The sequence below is a fragment of the Equus asinus genome, chromosome 15, assembly GCF_041296235.1.
Source record: "Equus asinus isolate D_3611 breed Donkey chromosome 15, EquAss-T2T_v2, whole genome shotgun sequence".
NCBI classification, from domain to species: Eukaryota; Metazoa; Chordata; class Mammalia; order Perissodactyla; family Equidae; genus Equus; species Equus asinus.
In genome coordinates this window covers 42,108,804-42,131,785 of record NC_091804.1, presented here as the reverse complement: position 1 = coordinate 42,131,785, position 22,982 = coordinate 42,108,804, and the positions used below count along the sequence as shown (strand labels likewise).

At 40.6% G+C, this 22,982-nt stretch overlaps 1 protein-coding gene across 2 annotated transcripts in view; it reads right to left on the bottom strand.

The window, feature by feature from the left end:
- Positions 1 to 7,799: 7,799 nt before the first annotated feature.
- The window catches only part of TSHZ2 (teashirt zinc finger homeobox 2), a 444,024-nt gene continuing 428,841 nt past the window's right edge, over positions 7,800 to 22,982 (bottom strand). For both annotated transcript variants that reach the window (XM_014832290.3, XM_070486147.1), the window contains exon 3: positions 7,800 to 15,548. Coding sequence is in view for 1 of the 2 variants with exons in the window: in XM_070486147.1 (XP_070342248.1) it covers positions 15,547 to 15,548 (2 nt within the window). In the remaining variant the exon portion in view is untranslated. The remainder of the gene's footprint in view (positions 15,549 to 22,982) is intronic.

Sequence of the window (22,982 nt, the reverse complement as noted above, 5' to 3'; positions counted from 1 at the left end):
AGCATACAGAAGAATATAAAAATAAAGATTATTCATAATTCCACCACCAATAACATTTTGGTGTACTTTTTTCCCACCTATGGGCATATTGTCTGCATTCCTTTTCTACCTGCTTTTCTTCTCTTCTTTGCTTTTTACTAAATATGCTGTGACTATTTTTTTTTTTGTAAAAATGTTTTTCTTTTTTTTCTCCTGGGAAAGATTCACCCTAACAGCTCTTGCCAATCTTTCTCTTTTTTTTCCTCCCCAAAGCCCCACTACATAGTTGTATATCCTGGTTGTAAGTCCTTCTAGTTCTGCTATGTGAACCGCTGCCACTGCATGGCTACTGACAGATGAGTGGTGTGGTTTCACGCCTGGGAACCGAACCTGGGCTGCTGAAGCAGGAGCACTGAACTTTAACTGCTTGGCCATCAGGGCTGGCCCGGTGACTATTTCTTTTTTAAGGCATGTTTTCTTAGATGAGTTTTCGGTTTGCAATAAAATTGAGAGGAAGGTACAGAGATTTCCTACATACCCCGCATACCCACACATGCACAGTCCCTCCCATTAGCAATGTCACTCATCAGAATGGTACATTTTTTACCAAGGGTGCACCTACATTAACATGTCATAATCACCCCCAGTCCACAGTTTACATGAGGGTTCATTCTCGGTGTTGGACATTCTATGGGTTTGCATAAACATATAAAGACATCTGTCTATCATTATAATGCCATACAGAGTATTTTCCCTGCTCTAAAGATCCCTGTGCTCTGCATATTGATCCCACCGCACCCCCCCCGCCACTCCTGCAACCACTGATCTTTGTATTGTCTCCATAGTTTTGCCTGTTCTAGAACGTCATAGCGTTAGAATCAAGCAGCGTCCAGCCTTTTCAGATTGGCTTCTTTCACTTAGTGCTATGCATCTGAAGTTCTTCCGTGTCTTTTCATGGCTTGATAGCTCATTTCTTTTTAGTGCCGAGCAATACTCCGTTTGTCTGGATATACCGCAGTTTCCATTCACCTACTAAAGGACATGGTTGCTTCCAAGATTTGACAGTTATGAATAAAGCTGCTATAAACTTCCGCATTGAGGTTTTTATATGGACAAAAGTTTTCAGCTCCTTTGGGTAAATACCAGGAAGCAGGATTCCTGGATCATATGGTAAGAGTATGTTTAGTTCTGTAAGAAACTGCCAAACTGTCTTCTAAAATGGTTGTACGATTTTGCATTCCCACCAGCAATGTACGAGAGTCTCTGTTGCTCCCCATCCTTGCCACCATTTGCTGCTGTGAGTGCTCCAGATTTGGGCCATTCTAATAGGTGTGTGGTGGGATCTCGTTATTGTTTTAATCTGAATTTTCCTGACGACATATATCGTCAGCATTTTTCATGTGCTTATTTGCCATCTGTATATCTTCTTTGGTGACGTGTGTGATAAGATCTTTGGCCCAGTTTTTAATTGGGTTGGTTGTTTGCTGAATTTTAAGAGTTCTTTGTGTATTTTGGGTAACAGTTTGTTATCAGGTGCGTCTTTGGCAAATATTTTCTCCCAGACCGTGACTTCTAATTCTCTTGGTAATGTCTTTTTCAGAGAAGAGTTTTTAATTTTAACGAAATCCAGCTTATCAATTATATCTTTCATGGGTGATGTCTTTGGTGTTTGTATCTAAGAAGTCATTGTCATATCCAAGGTCATCTGGGTTTTCTCCTATGTTATCTTCCGGGAATTTTATAATTTTGCATTTTATGTTTTGATATATGATCCATCTTGAGCTAATTTTTGTGACCTGTGTACAGTCTGTGTCTGGATTCGCTTTGTTGAAGGTGGCTTTTCAGTTGTTCTGGCACCCTTTGTTGAAGAGACTATCTGCTCACTGCATTGCCTTTGCTCCTTTGTCAAAGATCAGTTGACTATATTCTTGGGGGTCTGCTTCTGGGCTCTCTAGTCTGTTCCATTGTTCTGTTTGTCCATTCTTTCCCCAATGCCACACTGTCTTGATTACTATAGCTTTACAGCAAGTCTTACAATTGAGTAGCGTCAATCCTCCAACTTTGTTCTTTTCCTTTGGTATTGTGTTGGCTATTCTGGGTCTTTTGCCTCGCCATAGAAACTTTAGAACCAGTTTGTCGATATTTATAAAAAAACAGTGGGATTTTGATTGGGATTGTGTTGAATCTGTAGATCAAATTGGGAAGAACTGACATCTTGACAAAACTGAGTCTTCCTATCCATAAACACGGAATATCTTTGCCTTTATTTAGTTAGATCTTATACATATTTTGTGAGATTTATACCTAACTATTTCATTTTTGGCGGTGCTAAAGAAAATGGTATTGTGTTTTTAATTGCAAATTCCCCTTGTTCATTGTTGGTATGTAGGAAAGCCATTGACTTTTGTATGTTAACCTTGTGTCCTACAACTTTGCTATAATTGCTTATTAGTCCAGGAGTTTTTTGGTTTATTCTTTCAGATTTTCTTCATAGACAATCATGTCATCAGTGAACAATTACAGTTTTCTGTCTTCCTTCATATTCCTTTCTTTCTTTATGTCTTCCTGTAGACATTTCATTTCCTTTTCTTGCCTCGACTTCCTATATTTGCCTGTCTGTCTCTCTCCAGTCTTGGGGGGGAGGTTGGCACTGGGTCCTCCCCTCTCTTACGAATCCAGGAAGAGTTGTTGATTTTTCAGTTTGTTCAGCCTTTGACTTGTGGTTGGGATAGAGTGGCGACTTCCAAGCTTGCATGCTGAACTAGCCTGTGGCTGTTTTTAAAGCATATGAATTTTCGTGACTGTGTGTTATTCTACCATGGAGGTGGACCGTAATTTATTTAATCAATCTCCTATTTTAGGACACTTAGCTTCTTTCCAATTTTTCACAATTATAACCAATGTTATGTTTTGGCGTTCTTATTAAATAAATCTCTGTACATTTTCAATTATTTCATGAGAAAACTCTCTAGAAGAGTAATTAATCAAAGGGCATGCACATTTTAGAGAAATTGATAAGTATTGCTTAATCATTATCTGGAAAGTTCTGACCCATTTTCACTCCCAGCAGCAATGCGTGCGGATGTCTCTTCCCTGAGCCGTCTCCAATAATGGAAACAGTATGTTTTATTTTTGTTAGTATGATAAGTGAAAATCGTTTCTTCTTGTTTTAATATATATCTCTTTGGTTATTACCATAACTCAATATTGTCTTAAATGTTCATTAACCATTTGTATTTCTTTATTTGCATGCTGTTGGTTCATGAATTTTGCCAAAAATTTTCTATTTGGGGCTGGCCCAGTGGCATAGTGGTTAAGTTCACGTGCTCCACTCTGATGGCCTGGGGTTCATTGTTCAGATCCTGGGTGCAGACCTACACACCACTCATTGAGCCATGCTATGGTGGTGTCCCTTATGTAAAATAGAGGAAGATTGGCACAGATGTTAGCTCAGGGCCAATCTTCCTCACTAAAGAAAAAAAAATTTTCCATTTGGATATTTATTCATTTTTCTAGAGATATCTAAACACTCTTTATATCATTACTTCTACCAGTCATCATTAATAATATATTAGTACAAATAATTTCCACCCAATTTGTGACTTGTCGTATTTACAGTGGTTCTATTTATTTATTTTTGACTTTTGGAAATTTAGTTCCTCTGATTTCGTCCTTAGGATTGGTACCTGGGAATGACTTCCCTGGCTGTGTCGGGTCGCTATGGACTTATGTTTTCCTTTAGTTGTCTTGTGATTTTGTTTCCAGATTTAATTCTTTAATTCATCTGAAATATAATTTAGTCTATAGCATAAGACAGATACTTAACTTCTTTTTCTGAAAAGTTTAACAGTTGTCTGACCACTATTTTATTGGTTGTTAATGCACTTTTTCTCTACAAATTTAAAATTCTACTGTTATACCATGATAAATTCTTTAAATATTTAACACATTCCTGGGCATTATTTTGTTTACATTGAGTTGTTTGCTCACACTTATGCCAGTCCAGCTTTTAAAATTATCATAGCTTTATATTTTCATACCTAATAGGGACATTCCTTCATCATGTATATGTATTTTTTGGCTACTCCATTATCTTTATTTGTTCTTTAATTCTTGAAAAGGCAGTACAGGCACTTAGTAAAAATTGAATACAACTGTAGTGTTTTTATTTTCTATTTTATTTTATTTTTGAGGAAGATCAACCCTGAGCTAACGTCTGCTGCCAATCCTTCTCTTTTTGCTGAGGCAGACTGGCCCTGAGCTAACATCTGTGCCCATCTTCCTCTACTTTATATGTGAGACGCCTACCACAGCATGGCTTGATAAGCGGCATGTATGTCTGCACCTGGGATCTGAACTGGCGAACCCCGGGCCACCCAAGCAAAGCACACAAATTTAACTGCTACACCACCACCGAGCCAGCCCCCAACTGTAATGTTTTTAAAATGCTCAATTTGCTGACTATGGATTCAGATTTGCAATGTGCAAGATGTACGACAAATTGGATTCATCTGGGGCTTGCTGAAGGACCTCAGATTGTCCAGCCTGGCCCCTCAAACCTCAGGAGCCGTGTCTTGCTTCCCCAGGGCTTGTCTGTGTCTGGCTTCTGCGCTTGGACTTCTGAGGCTCCACCTTGAGTCCTCTGGCTTTAGAGCGAACACACTCTTAGGCTCTTAGCATGGGGCTGCTGCTGGGGGCGGGGTCTCACCCTCCTAACTCCCCCTTCCCCTAGCTCCTCCCTGAGACCTCACCTGATAACGCAGGTGGAGTTCTCTGAGGCCCCTGGCTGCCCAGAAAGTTCAAATGGCTCAAAAGTATCTTCCTAGATCCAGCCGTTTATGATCTTAGGTCCATGAAATTCTTAAGAAATGCTTCGCTGCGCTGGGGGCGCGATGGAAGAGGTGGATCTTGGACGATTCAGGCACTGGGTGGGCAGGGGTAAGGTAGGGAGCATTTCAGAGAGAGTGACTGGGGAGCTCTGAGGTCTCCAGGAAAATGGCATTCCTTTTTTTTTTTTTTAAAGATTTTACTTTTTTCCTTTTTCTCCCCAAAGCCCCCCGGTACATAGTTGTATATTCTTCATTGTGGGTCCTTCTAGTTGTGGAATGTGGGATGCTGCCTCAGCATGGTTTGATGAGCAGTGCCATGTCTGTGCCCAGGATTCGAACCAACAAAACACTGGGCTGCCTGCAGTGGAGTGCGCAAACTTAACCTCTCAGCCACGGGACCAGCCCAGAAAATGGCATCCCTTTATTTAACAAATGTTTGTTGGTCACCCACTATCTGCTAGTTACTATGCCTCAGACTGGGAATATGCAAACAAGACAGACTTTAGTCATTGGGAGAAACTGACAACACACAAATGAACACAACAACAACAGGTGGTGATCAGGGCTCTGGGGGAAATAACAGGGTGCTGTACATCGGGGCCAGGGAGCACCTTTTGGAGGAGGCAAACTCAAGGCTGAGATGCTGGAGATGCTTCAGCCCAGCACGTTGACAAACTCCCGCCAGAGGAAACAGTGTGATGTCCTTTAGGAACTGTTGGAGCGCAGTGTAGCTAGAGCTGGGTGCACGAGGAGATGATGAGGCCAGGGAAGCAGGCAGGGGACAGACCAGGCAGATCTGGCGAGGAGGCTGGATTTTATTTTAAGTGAGATGGCGTATGATAGGTGCCCTGCCCAAGTCCCTGGGCATCAGTCATTCCCTGCATGTCATTCACGTCTACTTCCAGCTCTGAGCCCCCGTGACTCTGTGCTTTGGGGTATTCTCTGGCCACTGAAGCCTACTTCTCCCACCCTTTCGGGCAGGTTGGAAATGCTGGGGAGTTGAAGTCCCCACACCATACCCTGCAGCAGCGCTCCACTAATAACTGAGCGGAGGTGGTGTATAAATACCCCAGCTCCCTACTCAGCAGGCAAAATAACTGAGGCATGTTCTGCCCTGTCTCTCAGAGTTCCCAGAAGGATTGGGCCCCATTGCCCATGATGGTCATTGTTCTTAAAGCCCTTTTATTGACATCTCTCTCTCTCATTTCCCTTCCCCATGCACCCATGGGAGGTGTTTGTTGGATTCACCTCCCATATAAATGATTTGTCCTCTCATTTCATCTCAAGCCCTGTTTCCATAGGAAGTCTTGGGTATTGGAGGATCTTGAGCAGGAGTTGGCAAACTATGGCCCCTGGGCCAAATCTAGCCTGTTGCCTGTTTTTCTAAATAAAGTTTTATTGGCACACAGCCACACCCATTTTTTTTCAGTATTGTCTACATTTGCTTTTGCACCAAAATGGTAGAGTTGAGTTGTTGGATCAGAGAACAACTGGCCCACAAAGCTGAACATACTATTTGACCCTTCATGGAAAACGTGTGCTGACCTTTGGTCTTGAGGAGCAAAATGATATGATGTGATTTACTTTATTAAAAGATCACCCCAGCTGCTGTGTGGAGAATGGATTTGGGGTTGGAGGGCTTAAGGACCAGTTCAAAGGCCACCACAGAAGTCTAGGAGAGACACAGAGTGAACAGATCTCAGTTGTGTTCTGAAGTAAAAGACAACAGGACTAGCTGATGGATGGGATTGGAGGAAGGGAGTAGTAAAGGGATGTGTTGTATACTTTTGGTCCTTCTAACGCCCCTTTGAGAAATTAACTTTATCTTCAACATCACTTCCTTCAGGAATCCTTCCGTAACTTCTCAGGTTGGTTGGGGCCACCTCTGTGCCCTTCAGTCTCAATACTCACCATCTCACAATGTTCTATTCTTTCTTTAATCTCGTTTTAGAGTACAGAGATAACACATGACAGAGCCCAGGTTTTAACACAATTTGACTCTAGACTGTGTTCTCATTACCATGATCACAGGGATTTTTCAGTGTAACCCTCAGATCTAGAATATAGTGGGTGCTTAATAAATAGTCACTCAGTGAATGAAGGTCAAGAACCCTTTGGTTTGGTCCAAACTGCCTATCTCAACGCTCAGCCTTCGCTGCCTCCTCATTTCCTCATGTGTCTTGCTTTCTGTAGCCCGGCTTCTCATATTTTGTGGCCCGGACATGGGGCCATGGCAATGACATGGAGCTAACAGGTGATACCCCAGCCATCATCGTTTAACCAGTACAGGTCTCATGCAACCATGGAAGCCACAAGCTGGCTGTGCACAGACAAGAAATCATTTCTGCTGGGGCATCAGCATCTGTTTGGGCAGCTGTGGGTGAAACATGGTCCAATTCTCCCAGGACATTAACAGAAATGGAGGAGAGTCCATAGGGAAACTGGGTGTTGGGCAGGGCCATCACTCTGAGGTGGAGAAGGCCAGGCCATCTCCATCACGTCTGCCCTGTGCCTTGCATCCTTGAATTTGTGAGACAGCTCCCCACTGCCTTTGTTGAGATTCATCATAAATTACTCAGGAGCAAGTTGACCAGATTTGAGAGCATGTAAAGGCAGCCCAGAAACCAAGCAAGGGGTGCTGGCATTTGCAAAAAAAAAAAGGCAATATCCAGTGGAGATGAGGGTGGATGCTGGAAGTGGGTCACTAGGTCGAAGCAACAGAGAGGCCCACCAATAATTTCCTCACTTGGCCTCCCTGGGGGTCAGCGCTGTTCCTCCACTCCCTCCGCCCCCCCTCCCTTGCCTCTCTCCTCTATTGCCATCTCTCAAAAACACACATAGGCAGAAATCAATCCATCAAATGTCATTACAGATTTATTAAGCCTGATGTAGAAAGACATTTAACAGTAACATCTTCAGAAAGCATAAAAAGAGCACTTCCATTCAGTCTTGTGCTTTGAAAATCTAAATATATTTTTATCATATAAATAATTCTTTTCATGTTTTAAGTGCATCTGTGTGTGTTTTTTTTCTTTCTTCTTCTCTTCTTTAATTTTCATTTTTCAGTCGGCCAAAGTGGAAGTCAATGTTGACTAAAATGAAGCCATTTGCAAAGCTAATGGTGTTGGGAGGCCTGTCTCTGTTCCACTGTATCAGCCAGGTTTCAGAAAGGTGGTTCAACGTCTGCAGCATTAAATGAGGGACAGCCTCCAGCAAAATCATAATTGAACACACCCAGGTCCTTAATGTCGGCAGCTGGGTTTCCTGATGCAAATTATGATAAGGTTTCAGATGGGAACAGTCTGTTTCCAATAACTGCTGAGTGGGAGAAAAAAGACCTTTTTTCGTCACAAAGAAGAGTTATCATGTTAAAAAATGTAAATAATACACTTATAGAAACCTTTTTGATGGAAATGAGGGGCTCCATATATCCTTGGCGAGTGTATTGTCATTTTTTCACAATAGCTAAAAGAAGTAGCATCTATTATTTAGGGCTTTAATTACAGTTCTCAAAGTAGAATGATTTTTCCTTAAAAAAAGAAAACTCTTTAGATGTAAAAAATAATGGCTTCTGTGATATAATCTAAGGATTTTCTTCATCTCCACCATCAGAATTTATTTCTAGTGGTAAAATTATATTAAAAAAACCCTCTCCTTCTAGAGATAATTTCAATGCGGCAGCATCCTACACAGGCATACATCTGAAATGCACCCAAACAAAGTGATTTTTATTCAACAAGGGGCTGATCCGAATGTTTCTTTTGACCTGATTTAAGTTATATGAGATATCAAGACCAGATTGTTGGGAATTTTGGAGGGATGACAGGATGGTGGCATCAAGGGCCAAAAGCAGGAGCACCTTTTCTGAAAATCCCTGCATTTTTTCCAAGCTGGAAAGCCGTCACTTCCAGCTGGGTGGTTCGTCTTTGGGCAGCGACGACGACGCGGCCAAGCCTTTGGACGTTTGCAAATAGTGACTGCATTGAGCAGTAGCATTCGGGACGATGGGGAGTAAAAGAAAGCGTGGCCAGTCCAGGGAAGAATGTTCCAGATCCCAGAGAAGTGGGCACAGATGCCAATCTGTGATGAATCTGTTTGGCCACAGGGTGGTATAATTTTCCTAGCAGAAAACTTATTATTTTTCATTGCAAGGACAATTTATAATCATCAAAAACAAGTGAAACATGATTTTGATTAAAACAGCCTGTTGGCTCAGTAATCTCTGTAATTTTAAAAACGTCCTTAATGCAGAAGAAGAACACGCCGATGTCAGGAATGGCCTGGGGCCCCACTACAACAGCAACCGAATAAATAAGGAGAAGGATTGCGAGGTCGTAAAAACAAAATTAAGCTAATGTTTCAAATTTTGACAATTATGAATTCTTCCTCTAAGAAGACATTTAAAAAAAATTTTCAGGCACTATTAGATAAAATACAAAGAGCATAATTCTACATGGATGAGTTTGCAGTTTTCCCGAGGGGTAAAGCATGCCTTTCAAGGAAAACTCTGAATTACGACTTGGTTCCTCTGTAGATCCAACAATTGGATGGGACTCATGCAGACAGACAAACTTGGTTCTTATAATTTCTTTGTAAACTCAGATCTAATTCTTTCATAAGCTATTGAAAGAGAATGATCAGGAAAAAAATTACAAGCATATTTTTTTTCTGTACAAAAGAATCCCCATTGTGGGCCAGTTTGGTAGGAAACAGAAACGAGCAAATATAACAAAATCTGTGTTCATACATGGCGATATAGTTAGTATATACAAATATGTACAGTATAAAAATGTATGGAAGGCTTAGGTTCCCAGCCACCCAAGCTGCATTGTACACAAGGAAAACGGCCTGGCTTTTTCTCCTAGTATACAGGCAAATGTATTATATACAGCATGCAGGCGATAGAAAATTAGTGCGCTTGCACAGAAACATTCTACAGGTATGGTTACAGTCATTTTTCTTCGAAAATGACCAGTCTGCTCTCCTAATATAAAAATGTGTTCGCCTTTCTTCGCTGGCAAATAAACACTTTCCTGCAGAGCAAGGATGAATGTAATTCTCCTGACTCACTCTGCCCTTCCTCCCTCACTGCCTTTTCTGAAAGGACAAAAAAATCTAGAATTAACGCAAGGTGGCAAATATGTAATGTAAACATGGTTGACGCCAAATTTCCTAAAAAGCTATGAGCACTCCGCAGAGTAAGAGCTGGTTGACCAGTAGAAAGACTGAGTATGATCAACTACCGTCTTGATTTTAAAGGGGGTTGGAAGTTTATAATTCACGCTGACAGTGCCTGGCTGTTAGGAACCAAAGCCAGAAAGGATTATAAGGATACCAGTACATCAGAGACCAAAAAGTATATTGTATCCCGAGATAGTATGACATTTAAGAACCCTGAGCCAAATGAGAATTGTTTCGTATGTCAGCTTTTTTTGACTTGCATTGCACATTCTAGCATCTGATGTGTGATAAGCCAAAATATTGTATCGCAAAACACTGGAATGTTTCTGTAGTATTTATCTCAATGTAGAGTGGGAAAAGTTTTTATGTCTTTTCTGCAGACCCGGTGAACCTTGTGTATTTAAAAAATATACATACACGTTAATAATTCCTGAATGTTGTGTGTGTTGTTTAGAAAGTGAAAATATTACTGTACGAAGCCTTCACATTTGAGATATAATTGTAGGATTGTTCAAGTTCTGTAAATATAAGCCTTTGCTTGGGGACTGATAGCCAAATGTGGTTTCCAGGTTCAAGATAATTCAGTGAACACATTGAAATTCATTTTCTGGAGGGGTTGAAGGGAGTGGTAGATTTTTTTTTTTAAGTAATGCGTTTGTTCAAATTTTTCAATTTCTCTTGGGGGTTCTCACAAAAGAGTTATTCTTTGTACTTCCAAAAGAGGTTTTAAGCAAATAAACATCATACAAAGGGCTGTATTTAATCTGTCTTTTTCAAACAGATCGTTTTTTAAAAGGCCTTAATGACAATCATATGGCTATTGGTAAAATCATTGATGTGCTGAAAGTTGTCAGATCAGGGCGCCATTACTTGGAAGAGCCATTTTACTTGGAATATATTTTTCCAAAGGAAATGGACAGAGTTCTGTCGCAGAAATAGCGTTCCACCTGGTACTAGCATTTTAAAACAGTCCTTTTCTAATCCATAAAACATTTCTAGTTTTCCCTGAAGCTTTGGGCTGCCTTGTGCATGAATAATTTTTGGAGAAACATCCACGCCCGTTAGCCCATTGTTCGTAACTATTGGAAGATGAACCAGAGCCTGGAAATTGTCTATCTGCGTATGCCTCTGGATCTGTCACAGGAAACCAAAGGAGATAAGTGGCTTTTACTTTGGATGAAGAGGTAAAATTCCCCTGTAGAAATTTCTAAAGATGATTCACAAGTTTCAAAATGTTCAGTGCTTCCTTACAATGGAAACATGTCTCTCTGTCTGGGGGGATGGAAATTTGTATCTCTTTCTCCTGCTCAATCTTTCTCTAAAAGTATTTCATGGATATTTTGAGAAAGTGCCACATATAGGAAGGGAGAAAATGAAATTAGCATTTTAACATCTCACAGGGGAAAAATAATAAACCGAAAGTTTAGCTGTGATTTTTTTTTTTTTTGCCTAATGCATGTTCAAAAAAGATACTGCTTTTATTGCTCTTTAGAATTACATATATGTGTGTGTGTGTTTAAAGCCTGCGATAGATTTCCTTATTATTATTTTAGCATTCATCAACACACTTCTATTCTTGTTGCAGAGAATAGAAGATAAAGTGAAAATGACATTTTTAATGTTTTTTTTAACAAAAACATTTAACAAGCTTAGAAAAATGAAACCTGATGAAAAAGCTTTGAATACCAAATAACAGTCAAATAACCTGGGAAGTGACAGATGGAAAAGCCACGGAATGCAAGCACCTCGTCAGGCCTTGCAATCTTTGGATTTACTGTGAAAAGTTTCAGAAAATCATAGACTCTTACTTGTGGACTTTGCATAGACCCTGGAAAACAACAGTGAGATTCATATATATATATATGAATACGGACGCACACTTTCACACACACCTCCTCACTCCTTAACCAGAGTTACATAAATGCTTCCCAAATATGTCGTTTCATTTGTTTGTTTTCTGCATTTCAACTCAGTTCAGCAGCTTGTGCCTGTGACATTAATTATGCAAGACTCCAACAATGGAGCAGGCACATTTTGGGGGTGAGTTTAAGAAATCTATTTGTGACCTTAAAAAAATTCTGTGGGGACCGTCTAGGCTATGCAATTTATTCTATGATTATATTCTGCTTTTAGGCCTTGACATATTTTTAAGCTATTTCCTCCCTGTATGCTTTCCAGAAGGAGAATTCCCTATTCTGAAATATCATTATTTTGAAAAACAAGAATAAAACACCAGGGGAGTTAGACCCCGCGTGAGCGCCTCTCCGGGTGTCTGGTCTCAGCTACCTTGAGGTGCTGCTGTAAACCACAGGAGGACCACGATGTTGTTGAATTGTTCACTGTTGTGTCCCACAGCACCTAGAACTGTGTTGTGCACAGAGTAGGTGCCCACTAATATTGGTGGAATAAATTTGTTGAATAAATTGTGTTTCCTGTTCTGCCTTGTGTCCCCTGTGCTTTGTAACATGCTGTATATTTGGTAAATTTGCTGAACTACAAAATGGGGCCAAAAACATAGCACTTAAATATTTATATACAGTCTTTTCAATGGACATTTCAATTTGCAGCTGGTTGGTGGCCTTAGCTAGAAGGAGGGATAGAGAGGGAAAGGTGATCTCTCATCTTCACTGATACTAAGAGTTGGTGGCGGAATGGAGATACTTGAGTGTAATTTGCATGCTATTTGCATGTCATCTTCCTTTCCACATCTAAAGTTCCAGTTTATCAGAACTACGTTTATTCAGAGAGAGGAAAAGAATGGTATGAAAGCAGGTAAAAACATTTTCTTGAGTTCATGTTAGTTTTTCCATCCAGAAAGAAGTTTCTAGAAGCCTCACAGGGCTTACCAAATGAAGACAGGCCTGTTCTCTAGGAATACACTGAGAGCTGTGTGTATCTCACATTGCGAGCCCAGATCTTGTTTCCTAAGGAGAACATTGGCAGCTGTCCCTCAGCAGTGACATTTACGGTTACCAAGCGACAATTCATGAGTCTTACCAAATTTATCAATATTTTTGTCTCTTGTCTCCCACTCCACCCCGCAAAGAAATTGCGCTAACAAAACCATATAGATTATATATTGAAGCAGAGGATTTATTTTTTCTTTCTTAGAAGGGAAACAATTTCCACGGAGTTGAGAATTGTGTCGTCTCCCCCCAGTTGAAGGAAGAGCTCAAGAATCTGCTTTTGGACGGTTGTGGCAGAATCTGAATTATGTAACTTTATCTAATAACCCTGGGTTGGAGCAGGCAATTTTTAACAGCTTCAAGAACCCCAACGCTAATGCATTGATTTTCTTTTAATAGAACTGCAATGTCGAAGGACAGTGCTCAGTAGAGTCCACTCTTCAATCTTAACCCATCGGAAGATGGTCCCTTTCCAGTCGAGCTCCATTCATTTCTGGTTGAATAGGTTAAGCAAAGACAGACCTCGCTGTTCTCAATTCACTTTATGATCCTCCCATCATAAAAAATAATATCAGCACCTTGCTTTTCATGTCAGAACTACATTTGAGCCGCTATTCCCTATGCCCATGAGTAAATCCCATAAAAGCCACCCCGTTGTACGGTTGCTATTTTTCCTTGTGGCTGATTGATTGATGGATGAGTGCTGACACTTCAATGAAGCTATTTCGACTGCCATCTCAATCCGATGATGTGAGGGGTATATTTTCTGTCCATGCCTCATTACTTCAGAATGACATTCCTGGAACTTCATTTACTTTTTCCCTCCTTCCCCGAAGCGCCATATTTTTTCCCATCTAGGTTATGCAAGCCATAAAAAAAGCAATTTGCTATTATATGTGGCATAAGGGCAACACTTTCCCTAGGAGGTAAATAAGAAGTTTTTTTTTTTTTTTTTTTAAATCCCGATGTTGAATTTAGGGATCATGTCAAAATTTCCAAAACAATTCCAACAGGCAGCCTCCACGAGAAATGGTAAAAAGGATATATTTGGATATATCTGGTTTCATTTTGTTAGTGTTGAGATTTTTTTTTGTGATAACCTTGGTAATTAAAGCAACAACAGAAAATAGTTGGTTTGTTTCAGAATCATCTAGTTCCTAGTGTTGTGCCTAGAATAGTTTAAATTTTTCACCGATAGCTGAGTAGCAGTTTACGACACAATCCAGACTTATTTGTCCTTTGAGAATAAAGAAATTCATTGTTTAAATGCAATGATGGATTTATCTATTATAGGTTGCTTTCGGTTGTATAGAAAATGCTCATCTAGAGTAAACAGATCTGCCCCTGCAATTTCCAAACTGTGCGCTAGGTATGCAAGACTTTTAATACTAAAACATGCTCTGAGCTTTTCCAAGTTGACTTAGGACCTGATTTTAATCTGTGTAATACAGTATTCCCGTTAATAATAACGTATAATTAAGACATCCGTTAAAAATCCATAACGTTAATTTAATGGAGAAAATCTAATACAGTTCTATTGGAATTTTTACGTTAAATTAACTTTAACGGGCTTTTAATGGATGTCTTAATTAGATCTCATTATTAACGGGAATATTCCACAAATTAAAATTGGGCCCTCAAAGTTTTAATGAAAAAAGTTGCAGGAACACATTTAAAATGGACACCCTGTTTCATGCTTTCTGTTGCTTCGGAAGCTGAGCAGCGTGTTAGAGCTCGTCAACAGCGGGTCCTGCACAAAGAGATTACCAGGAAAGGCTGCTGCTGAACTTTCCACGCTGAGGTGATCTCATCTTGCTTTCTCTCAGATTCACCAATTTCCCCAATTCTTCCGATATGCGGGTCTCCTATGACAGTGATGCATGCTTAAAATTATTATTTTTAACCAATTAAGATAATGATGATAGTAGAGATGCCTACCACTGCATGGGAAAAAGTCTTTGGCAGCGACATGGTTAAGCCTAACTATTTGAACAACTTTCACAGAAGATGAACATTGTTCAGAGGTTTTCTTGGCTCAAACTCTGGTTTAACTTAATAATTCTTCCACTTTGTGGTGACTAATGGCTCCCCAGTGCAGGGGCAGGACTGGGCAATCCAGGTGCAACTGTAATTGTTGCACTGAACAGAAACATTTCCTTTAGACAAACGTTCCCAGAGGGGTTATAAATAGGAAATGGACATTACCATGAAAAGTATGCTCCCAAGCTTCTACATATAGTGCAGCCCACTTGGACATTAAACTAGGAAGACTTACACTTTCCCCACCCTTTCCTGTCAAGTGTTACAAACTGACAAAATAAGTACATCAATGTTCTCGGTCGTTATTTTTCTTCAGTGGCACTTTGTTTTCTCGTGACAGTGAAAAGGGGACCGTGGAGACAAGACAGCCCCATTGCAGTTTATCAATGAAAATCTAATATCGTCCGTAACCAGAGAAGTGGAAATCAATACTTCATTACCAAATTGTTAGTGAAGATGAAGAGAAATGGCGGGGGTGGTTTTTTTTTTTTTTTGGCAGTCTTCTCAGAGCAGGGTGTCAGGAGGAGTTCAATGTCAGAAGCGGGTGGTGCCACGAAGAAGGACTCAGTGTGAGGGGGATCCAGGCTGGAAAGTTGAAACTAAGGCATTTGTCCTGTAATGGGAATCAGAACAACAGAAAAAGATCCATTATTTTCTGAGGAATAGCTCAGGTGGTTATTTCCCCCACGTAGTCAAATTGCCCACCTATGATGTTTCATTTGATGTTAATGTTTTGGGTAGAGTCATAGTTAAGTCTGGCTAAAGTATGAAATAACCAGTTGATGGGACATAGAGAGGGAGAGCCAGTTTGGGAAAAAAAAACTTTAAAATATAATGTGCATAAGAGATATTTGTATGCTCATGTTCATAGCAGCATTATTCACAATAGCCAAAAGGTGGAAGCAACCCAAATGGCCACCAACAGATGAACGGATAAAGAAACCATGGTTTATACGTAAAATGCAATATTACTAAGCCTTAAAAAGGAAGGAAATTCTGGCACATTCTACAACATGGGTGAACCTTGAGGATATCACGCTAAGTGAAAATAAGCCAGTCATAAAATGACAAATAGTGTATGCTGTCACTTATATGAGGCACCTAGCGTAGTCAAAACCATAGAAACATTGAACAGAACAGTGGCTGCCACGGGCTGGGGTGGTGATGGTGGGATATTGTTGTTTAATGAGCATAACGTTTCCGTTTTGCAAGGTGAAAAAGTTCTGGAGATGGATGGTGGTGCTGATTGCACAGCAATGTGAATGTACTTAATGCCACTGAACCGTACACTAAAAAATGGTTAAGATCGTACATTTTATGTTATGTTGTATTTTTTTTTTTAAAGATTTTATTTTTTCCTTTTTCTCCCCAAAGCCCCCCGGTACATAGTTGTATATTCTTCGTTGTGGGTCCTTCTAGTTGTGGCATGTGGGACGCTGCCTCAGCGTGGTTTGATGAGCAGTGCCATGTCAGCGCCCAGGATTCGAACCAAAGAAACACTGGGCCGCCTGCAGCGGAGCGCGCGAACTTAACCACTCGGCCACGGGGCCAGCCCCTGTTATGTTGTATTTTACCACAATTAAAAATAAAAAATATAATGTGTGATTTTTCCACTATAAAGCATTTTGAAAAACAAAAAAAAATTAACCTATGGCCCACCATCCAGAGAGAGGTCCTGTTCACAATCTGCTGTATTTCCTTCTAGTGTTTTCTTTTACTATGCATTTTTGTTAGGATTATATAATTACAAGTGCCCACCAAATAATGTTCCTCACTGTTTTTTCTCACTTGGAAACATCATTGCAAATAGCTATATGAATTCTATCACCTACATTATCAGAGTTTACTAAACCATTCTGGTGATGTTGGACATTTAATTTGCTTCCAATATTATTCGATAACATATAACACTGTGATGAACATCTTTATGTGTAAAGGCTTTCAGCATGCTTGGAAATTTTCATAGGCTTAAATTCCGAAATGTGGAATTCTTGAGTCAAAAGATAGGAACATTTTTGTGGTGAGGAAGTGCTACTTAAAAGTGTGCTTTGCGGTGAATTTTTTTTCAGATATGTGCTATTTGGATTACTGTAGGAATGCATATAATTTCCATGAGCTCAATCTGGGTGGCATTCCTTGTTTACATCTTATTATTTAGTGGTATTGCCCATTTTAGTGAGAGAAAACACCTTGGACCTATATATAATTAATCTTTTGGAAAAGGAAAACTTCCACGTTTCTAGTAGAACAACGAAAACAAGTTGAAAATTGTATGACATTTTATGTGTGTGCAGAAATTATGTGCAAAATAATCATAGCAGACATCATAAATGATTCCTTGGTAAGGATTAGTATGATTGCAATCCTGGCAACCAGTTGTCATATACCCACCAGATGCCAGGGACTCTACACACGTTACTGCTAACCCTGGAAACAATCTCGTTTTAAAAATAAGAGGAAAAGTCTCAAAGAGGTTAGTGACCTGTCCAAGGTCACATACCCAATAAAAAGCAGGGGAGGGCTTTAAATTTAGGCCTTCCTGTCAGAAGCTTCCATGCTCACTTTAGGCACCACCCTGTCTGGATTACAGATGGTGCCATCAGTGGAGGGAGCTATTTCCCTTGGACATTAGGTTTGCATTTCAGAGACAGAGGGTCCTTAGTAGCCATTCCTCTGACTTTGTTGGAAGCCCTTGGCAGGTCTAGAAACTCGAAGGATGATAGTCTTGTGGTTGGAAGAAGAGAGATGGGTCAAAGAAAGAGAAAGAAAGTAGAGGTCAGAAATTGCAAGGTGTAAGGAGAAGGGAGAGGAGGAGGGAGAGAAGGAAAGACGGGAAGAGAAAAGAATGACAAAGCCTTTCTTCCCTAAAGAGTGAACATTGTGAGACAGGATGAAGTCCTGGGGGAGGGTGCCGTGGCACAGCCGGTCTCCTTGAGGCCCTCATTTTCTCCTCCCTGCCCGTGGTATTAAGTGATACCGGATTTAGAGAACCTCGTTTCATTTATCACCTCCTTGAACCTGCTCCAGATTTGATCAACACCCAGACTTCTCTGGCTGGGTTTCTCTCAGGACAAAGTTTGTTCTGGGAAGGGGAGCAAGGAGAAAGAAAATAATAATTTTATTGTATTGTAGTCCCCTTCTTGGAAATTTGCCATTCACATTAGCAAACTCAAGACCGTGAGAAGTCCTGAACTTAAAACCCCACCCAACCAAACGAGACATATCTTTCTTTAACCCAGTGCTTCCCAGATTTTTCATGGACTCTTTTCTTTCGTACAAAACACACAAATATATTCGAGTGTTGTTTTCTGGAAAACTCCTTCATGACAGACTCTTGTGCAAAAACAAAGGAAGTTGTTCAGTTCCTAAGATCTCAGGCCTGACTTCCTTAGTGACTTTCTGTGATTCTTTGCTCAGCTTATTTGGCTTTTTTGGGCCTCAGCATGAAACGATCCTGCTTAGTGATAACTTGACATTTTCTTTTTTCCCCCAGTTTTATTGAGAAATAATTGACATACATCACTGTGTAGGTGTAAGGTGTACAGCATGATGGTTTGATTTACATATATCGTGAAATAATTACCACAATAGGTTCAGCTAACATCGTTTTCTCATATAGATACAATAAAAAAAAGAAAAAAAAACAGAAAAGAGAAAAAAAATTCTCTCCTTGTGATGAAGACTTTGAGGGTGAGCTCTGTTAACAGCCCTCCTGTATATCATATAGCAGCGTTAGCTATAGTCATCATGTTGTACATTGCATGCCTAGCAGTTATTTGCCTTATAATTGGAAGTGTCTACCTTTTGACCATCTTCCTCCAGTTCCCCGTGCCCCAACCCCTGGCCTCGGGTGACTGCAAGTCTCATCTTATTTTCAATGAGTTTGAAGTTTCTTTTTAGATTCTATGTATAAATGGGGTCATACAGTATTTGTCTTTCTCTGTCTGACTTATTTCACTTAGCATAATGCCTTCAAGGGCCATCCATGTTGTTGCAAATGGTAGGAGTTCCTCATTTTTTGTGGCTGAATAATATTCCGTTGTATATATATATATCACAACTTCTTTACCCAGTCCATCGATGGATGCTTAGGTTGTTTCCATGTCTTGGCTATTGTGAACAATGCTACGAACATAGAGGTGCAGATGTCTTTTTGAGTTAGTATTTCTGTTTCCTTTGAATACATTCCAACAAGTGGAATTACTGGATCATAGGGCAGTTTTATTTTTAATTTTCAGATGGTTCTCCATACTGTTTTCCATAGTGGTGGTACCAATTGACAATCCTGCCAACAGTGCACCAGGGTTCCCTTTTCTCCACATCCAAGCCAGCATTTGTTCTTTCTCGTCTTTTTGATAATAGCCATTCTAACGGGCGTGAGGTAATATCTCATTGTGGTTTTGATTTGCATTTCCCTAATGACTAGTGACGCTGAACACCTTGGCTTTTCATATATCTTCTCTGAAGAAATGTCTATTCAGGTCCTTTGCTCATTTCTAAATTGAGTTATTTGTTTTTTGCTATTGAGTTGTATAAGTTCATTATACATTTTGGATATCCAACCCTTAGCAAATATATGGTTTGCAAATGTTTCTTCCCATTCCGTAGGTTGTCTTTTCACTTTGTTGATGGTTTCCTTTGCTGTGCAGAAGCTTTTTAGTTTGATAGAGTCCCACATGTTTATTTTCATTTTGTTGCTTGTGCTTTAGGTAACTTGACATTTCCTGAGTGTTTATTCTCTGCTCTCCATGCTAAGTCTCTGCCTCACCTCATGTCAGCTTCACAAAGCTGCAATGCAGGAGGTAATGTTGTCTACACTTTCCAGACTAGGAAATAGAAATCTAGAGAGGTGAAGCCATTTGGCCTGCGGCCATCTGGGAGAAAATGTATTCAGATTCAGGTTTTTCTGTTCTCTTAAACCACAGCTTCTTATATTGCCTGTGATGGTTTGGTAATGTCTTAAAGTGTTAAACACTATCATTATTGATAACTTAGAGGCGTTTGCTCAAGAGTGTCTGTACAGTTATTCAGTTAAATTCCAGATATAAGTGTCTGCTATGAAAACCTGGCTGCGCAGCTATTTCCATCTGAGAGATCTCTTCATATCCCACCATGAGTGATGGAAGTGGTGGATTCTTCTGGAAGGTCAGTGTTCCTATACTAGAAGAGAACGGTAAAGAGGAGACCCTGAATCTTGGGCCACTTTGGGACAATATACCCTTTATTATTATTCTTATCTTAAAAGAAGAAGAAAAACCTTATTTTTCTCTAGGTCTAAAGATGACACCCTGGCAGAAAGTTAAAACTAGATAATGAAGGTAAGGAGAGTGAGAACTGGTGACGTTATTTCTCACTGTTCAGAACAAATTGTGTAGAATGGATTCAGAAAAAAAGAAAGCAAATACTCTAGGTTGCCTCTCAAATGGTCGTTGAGGCCAAGTTTTGCTGCTGTGTGGGTGTTTTTTCCCAATATGTTAAGCTACTACTATAAAAATAAAACGGAAATAAATAAAAATTTTAATTACATATCTAAAAAGTCATTGGCGGTGTTCATTAAGTAGAGTTTGTGAGGGAGAGCCAGGCGAAAAGATGTAATTATTTTTGTATTAATTACAGAGCCACCAACAGATGCATAGAATTATATATACTTTAATTTGGCCGTGCTAGAATTTTTAATCCCTCTGGCAAATCATTTTGGTTGCTTCTTCCTCTTCTCCCTGTCCTTGCTCAGTCCTGCCTGCCCTCTTCTTTCTCTAGTCTGCACTGTTCTTCTCAGAGCTGCTCTGTTGTCCCCAGGGGGTGTGTGGTGATTGCTACAATGACGGGGACACCACTAACGTTTCACGGTTAGAGGCCAGGAATGCTAGGCACCTTGCAATGTGTTGGACAGTTTCTCACAAGGTGGTATTGTCCCTAATGCTGCTTCATTTTTGAAAATCTCTCTATAGGTTGGGGTTTCTCAACCTTGGCACTCTTGATATTTTTGGGCCAGATAATTCCTTGTTGTAGGGGCTGTCCTGTGCATTGTAGGATTTTTAGCAGCATCCCTAGCCTCCACCCACTGATGCCAGTAGCGACCCCTTGCTCTTGAGTTGTGACAGCCAAAAACGTCTCTAGATATTGCCAAATGTCCCATCGTAGGGTGGTGGGGCAAAATGATCGCTGGTTCAGAACCGCTGATGTAGTGGAAAACATTTTTATAATTATTTGAGCCTAGAACCTAACTGCCTATTTTACGTATAAACACAAAATCTTTTATGCACAGTTTCATACAGACTGCATTTTCCAGAAATAAAGCTATCTTGCCAACAAGGAGAAACTGTACTTTGTTTATCTGGAATTTTAATGGGAGTTATTTGCCATTTTGGAAAATCAACTCATCTTTGGCACCGCTGCTCATGGTGTTTGAGATGTCCATTCAACACCCCTGTGCTGATCTTCATTTATCACTGACGTGTTCAAGGTGAGTCTACACAATGGGGCACACGTCGGACCACCTCATTATGCCTTCGAGGACCTTGTTACCTGAGTGTGGTCCACAAACGGCAGGACTGGGGTCATCTGGGAGATTGTTGGAAATGCAAAATGCCGCGTCCATCCCAGCCTGCTGATTGAGAAGCTGGGTGTTAACAGGATGGCCAGGTAATTCCTATGCACATTTGAGTTTCAGAAGTCCTATTCTACTAAATTTTTGTGCCCAAAGGCTTTCCTTTTCTTTCCTATCGTACAGTCATGGCCTTAGATAATTTCTTTTTGAAATTATGTGTGTAGGCTGGTTATTTGGTCTATAAATTTTATTTCAGAATAGCAAAGGGGAAACTATAAAATGTTTGTGCGGAAACGTCCACACCGGATCTGCAAAGGGCGAGGACCCCTGCTCTACACCAGCCCTTCCTAGGCGTCAGGATCCAGTTCTGTAACATTAAATGTCATCTGTATGCTGGTGACTGTGAGTTCCAGATCTCTACATACAACTGGCTTCTTGACATCTCTATGTGACTACCTTGCAAGTACGTCAAAGGTAAGTTTTTGAAAGCGGGGCACTTGAATCCCCAAATCCCCCCCACCGCCCCCAGCCTGTTTCCTCGCCTACGTTTCTATCCGTAGGAAATGGAAGCTCAAACTGCTCTATTACGAGTCATAAAATTCCTCGCCAAACTCTCTTTCCATCTCCACTCCTAATGCCCCAGTTCAGGCCCAGGCACATCTTCCCTGGCTGACTGTAGTCCCCTCTCACTGGGCTCCTTTACTGTACTCCGTGTCCTGCCAATCATTTTCCATATGGTCAACAAGGTGACCTTATGAAAAGTCAAGCTGGATTGAGACGGTCAATCCCCATTTCCTCCCAGCTTAGAATCCTCCAGTAACCTCTACTGCACTTAGAAAAAAATCCTGTTTTTCTAAAACATTCTGCCTGATCTGGCCTTGCCACCTCTCTGACGTCGTCTGGGTCTCTCTGCCCCTTGCTGATGTGTTCCAAGAACACTGGCCTTCTGACGGTATCTGAAACATGCCTCAAGGCCATGCAGGGGCTGTTCCCTCTGCCTAGAATGCTCTTCCTTCTATTTGTTTTCCTAGCACCTTCTCATCCTTAAGTGTCGCTTCCTCAGAGAAATCTTCTCTTACCCTTTGGACTTGACTTTTGTTCTTTTGTTAAAATCTTGGCCTTTTGCATCGTCTTTATGGGATTCACTGCAGTTTATAAACATAATCCTGAAGATCATTTTTAGTTTAGTGTCTGCCTCGTACCCTGGCTTGTAAACCCCAACAAGGTGAGGGCTGTGTGCATTTTGATCACAACAGTATCCTAAGCAGATAAACCAACGTCTGGCATATAGTAGGTACTTGATAAATATTTGCAGAGTGAATGAAGCCTAAAGACAACATGAAAAAAGAATTTTCGGGGCTGGCCCTGTGGCCGAGTGGTTAAATTCGCGTGCTTTGCTTCAGTGGCCCAGGGTTTGTCTGCTTTGGATCCCTGGCGCGGACATGGCATCACTCATCAGGCCATGCTGAGGCAGCGTCCCACATTGCACAACCAGAGGCA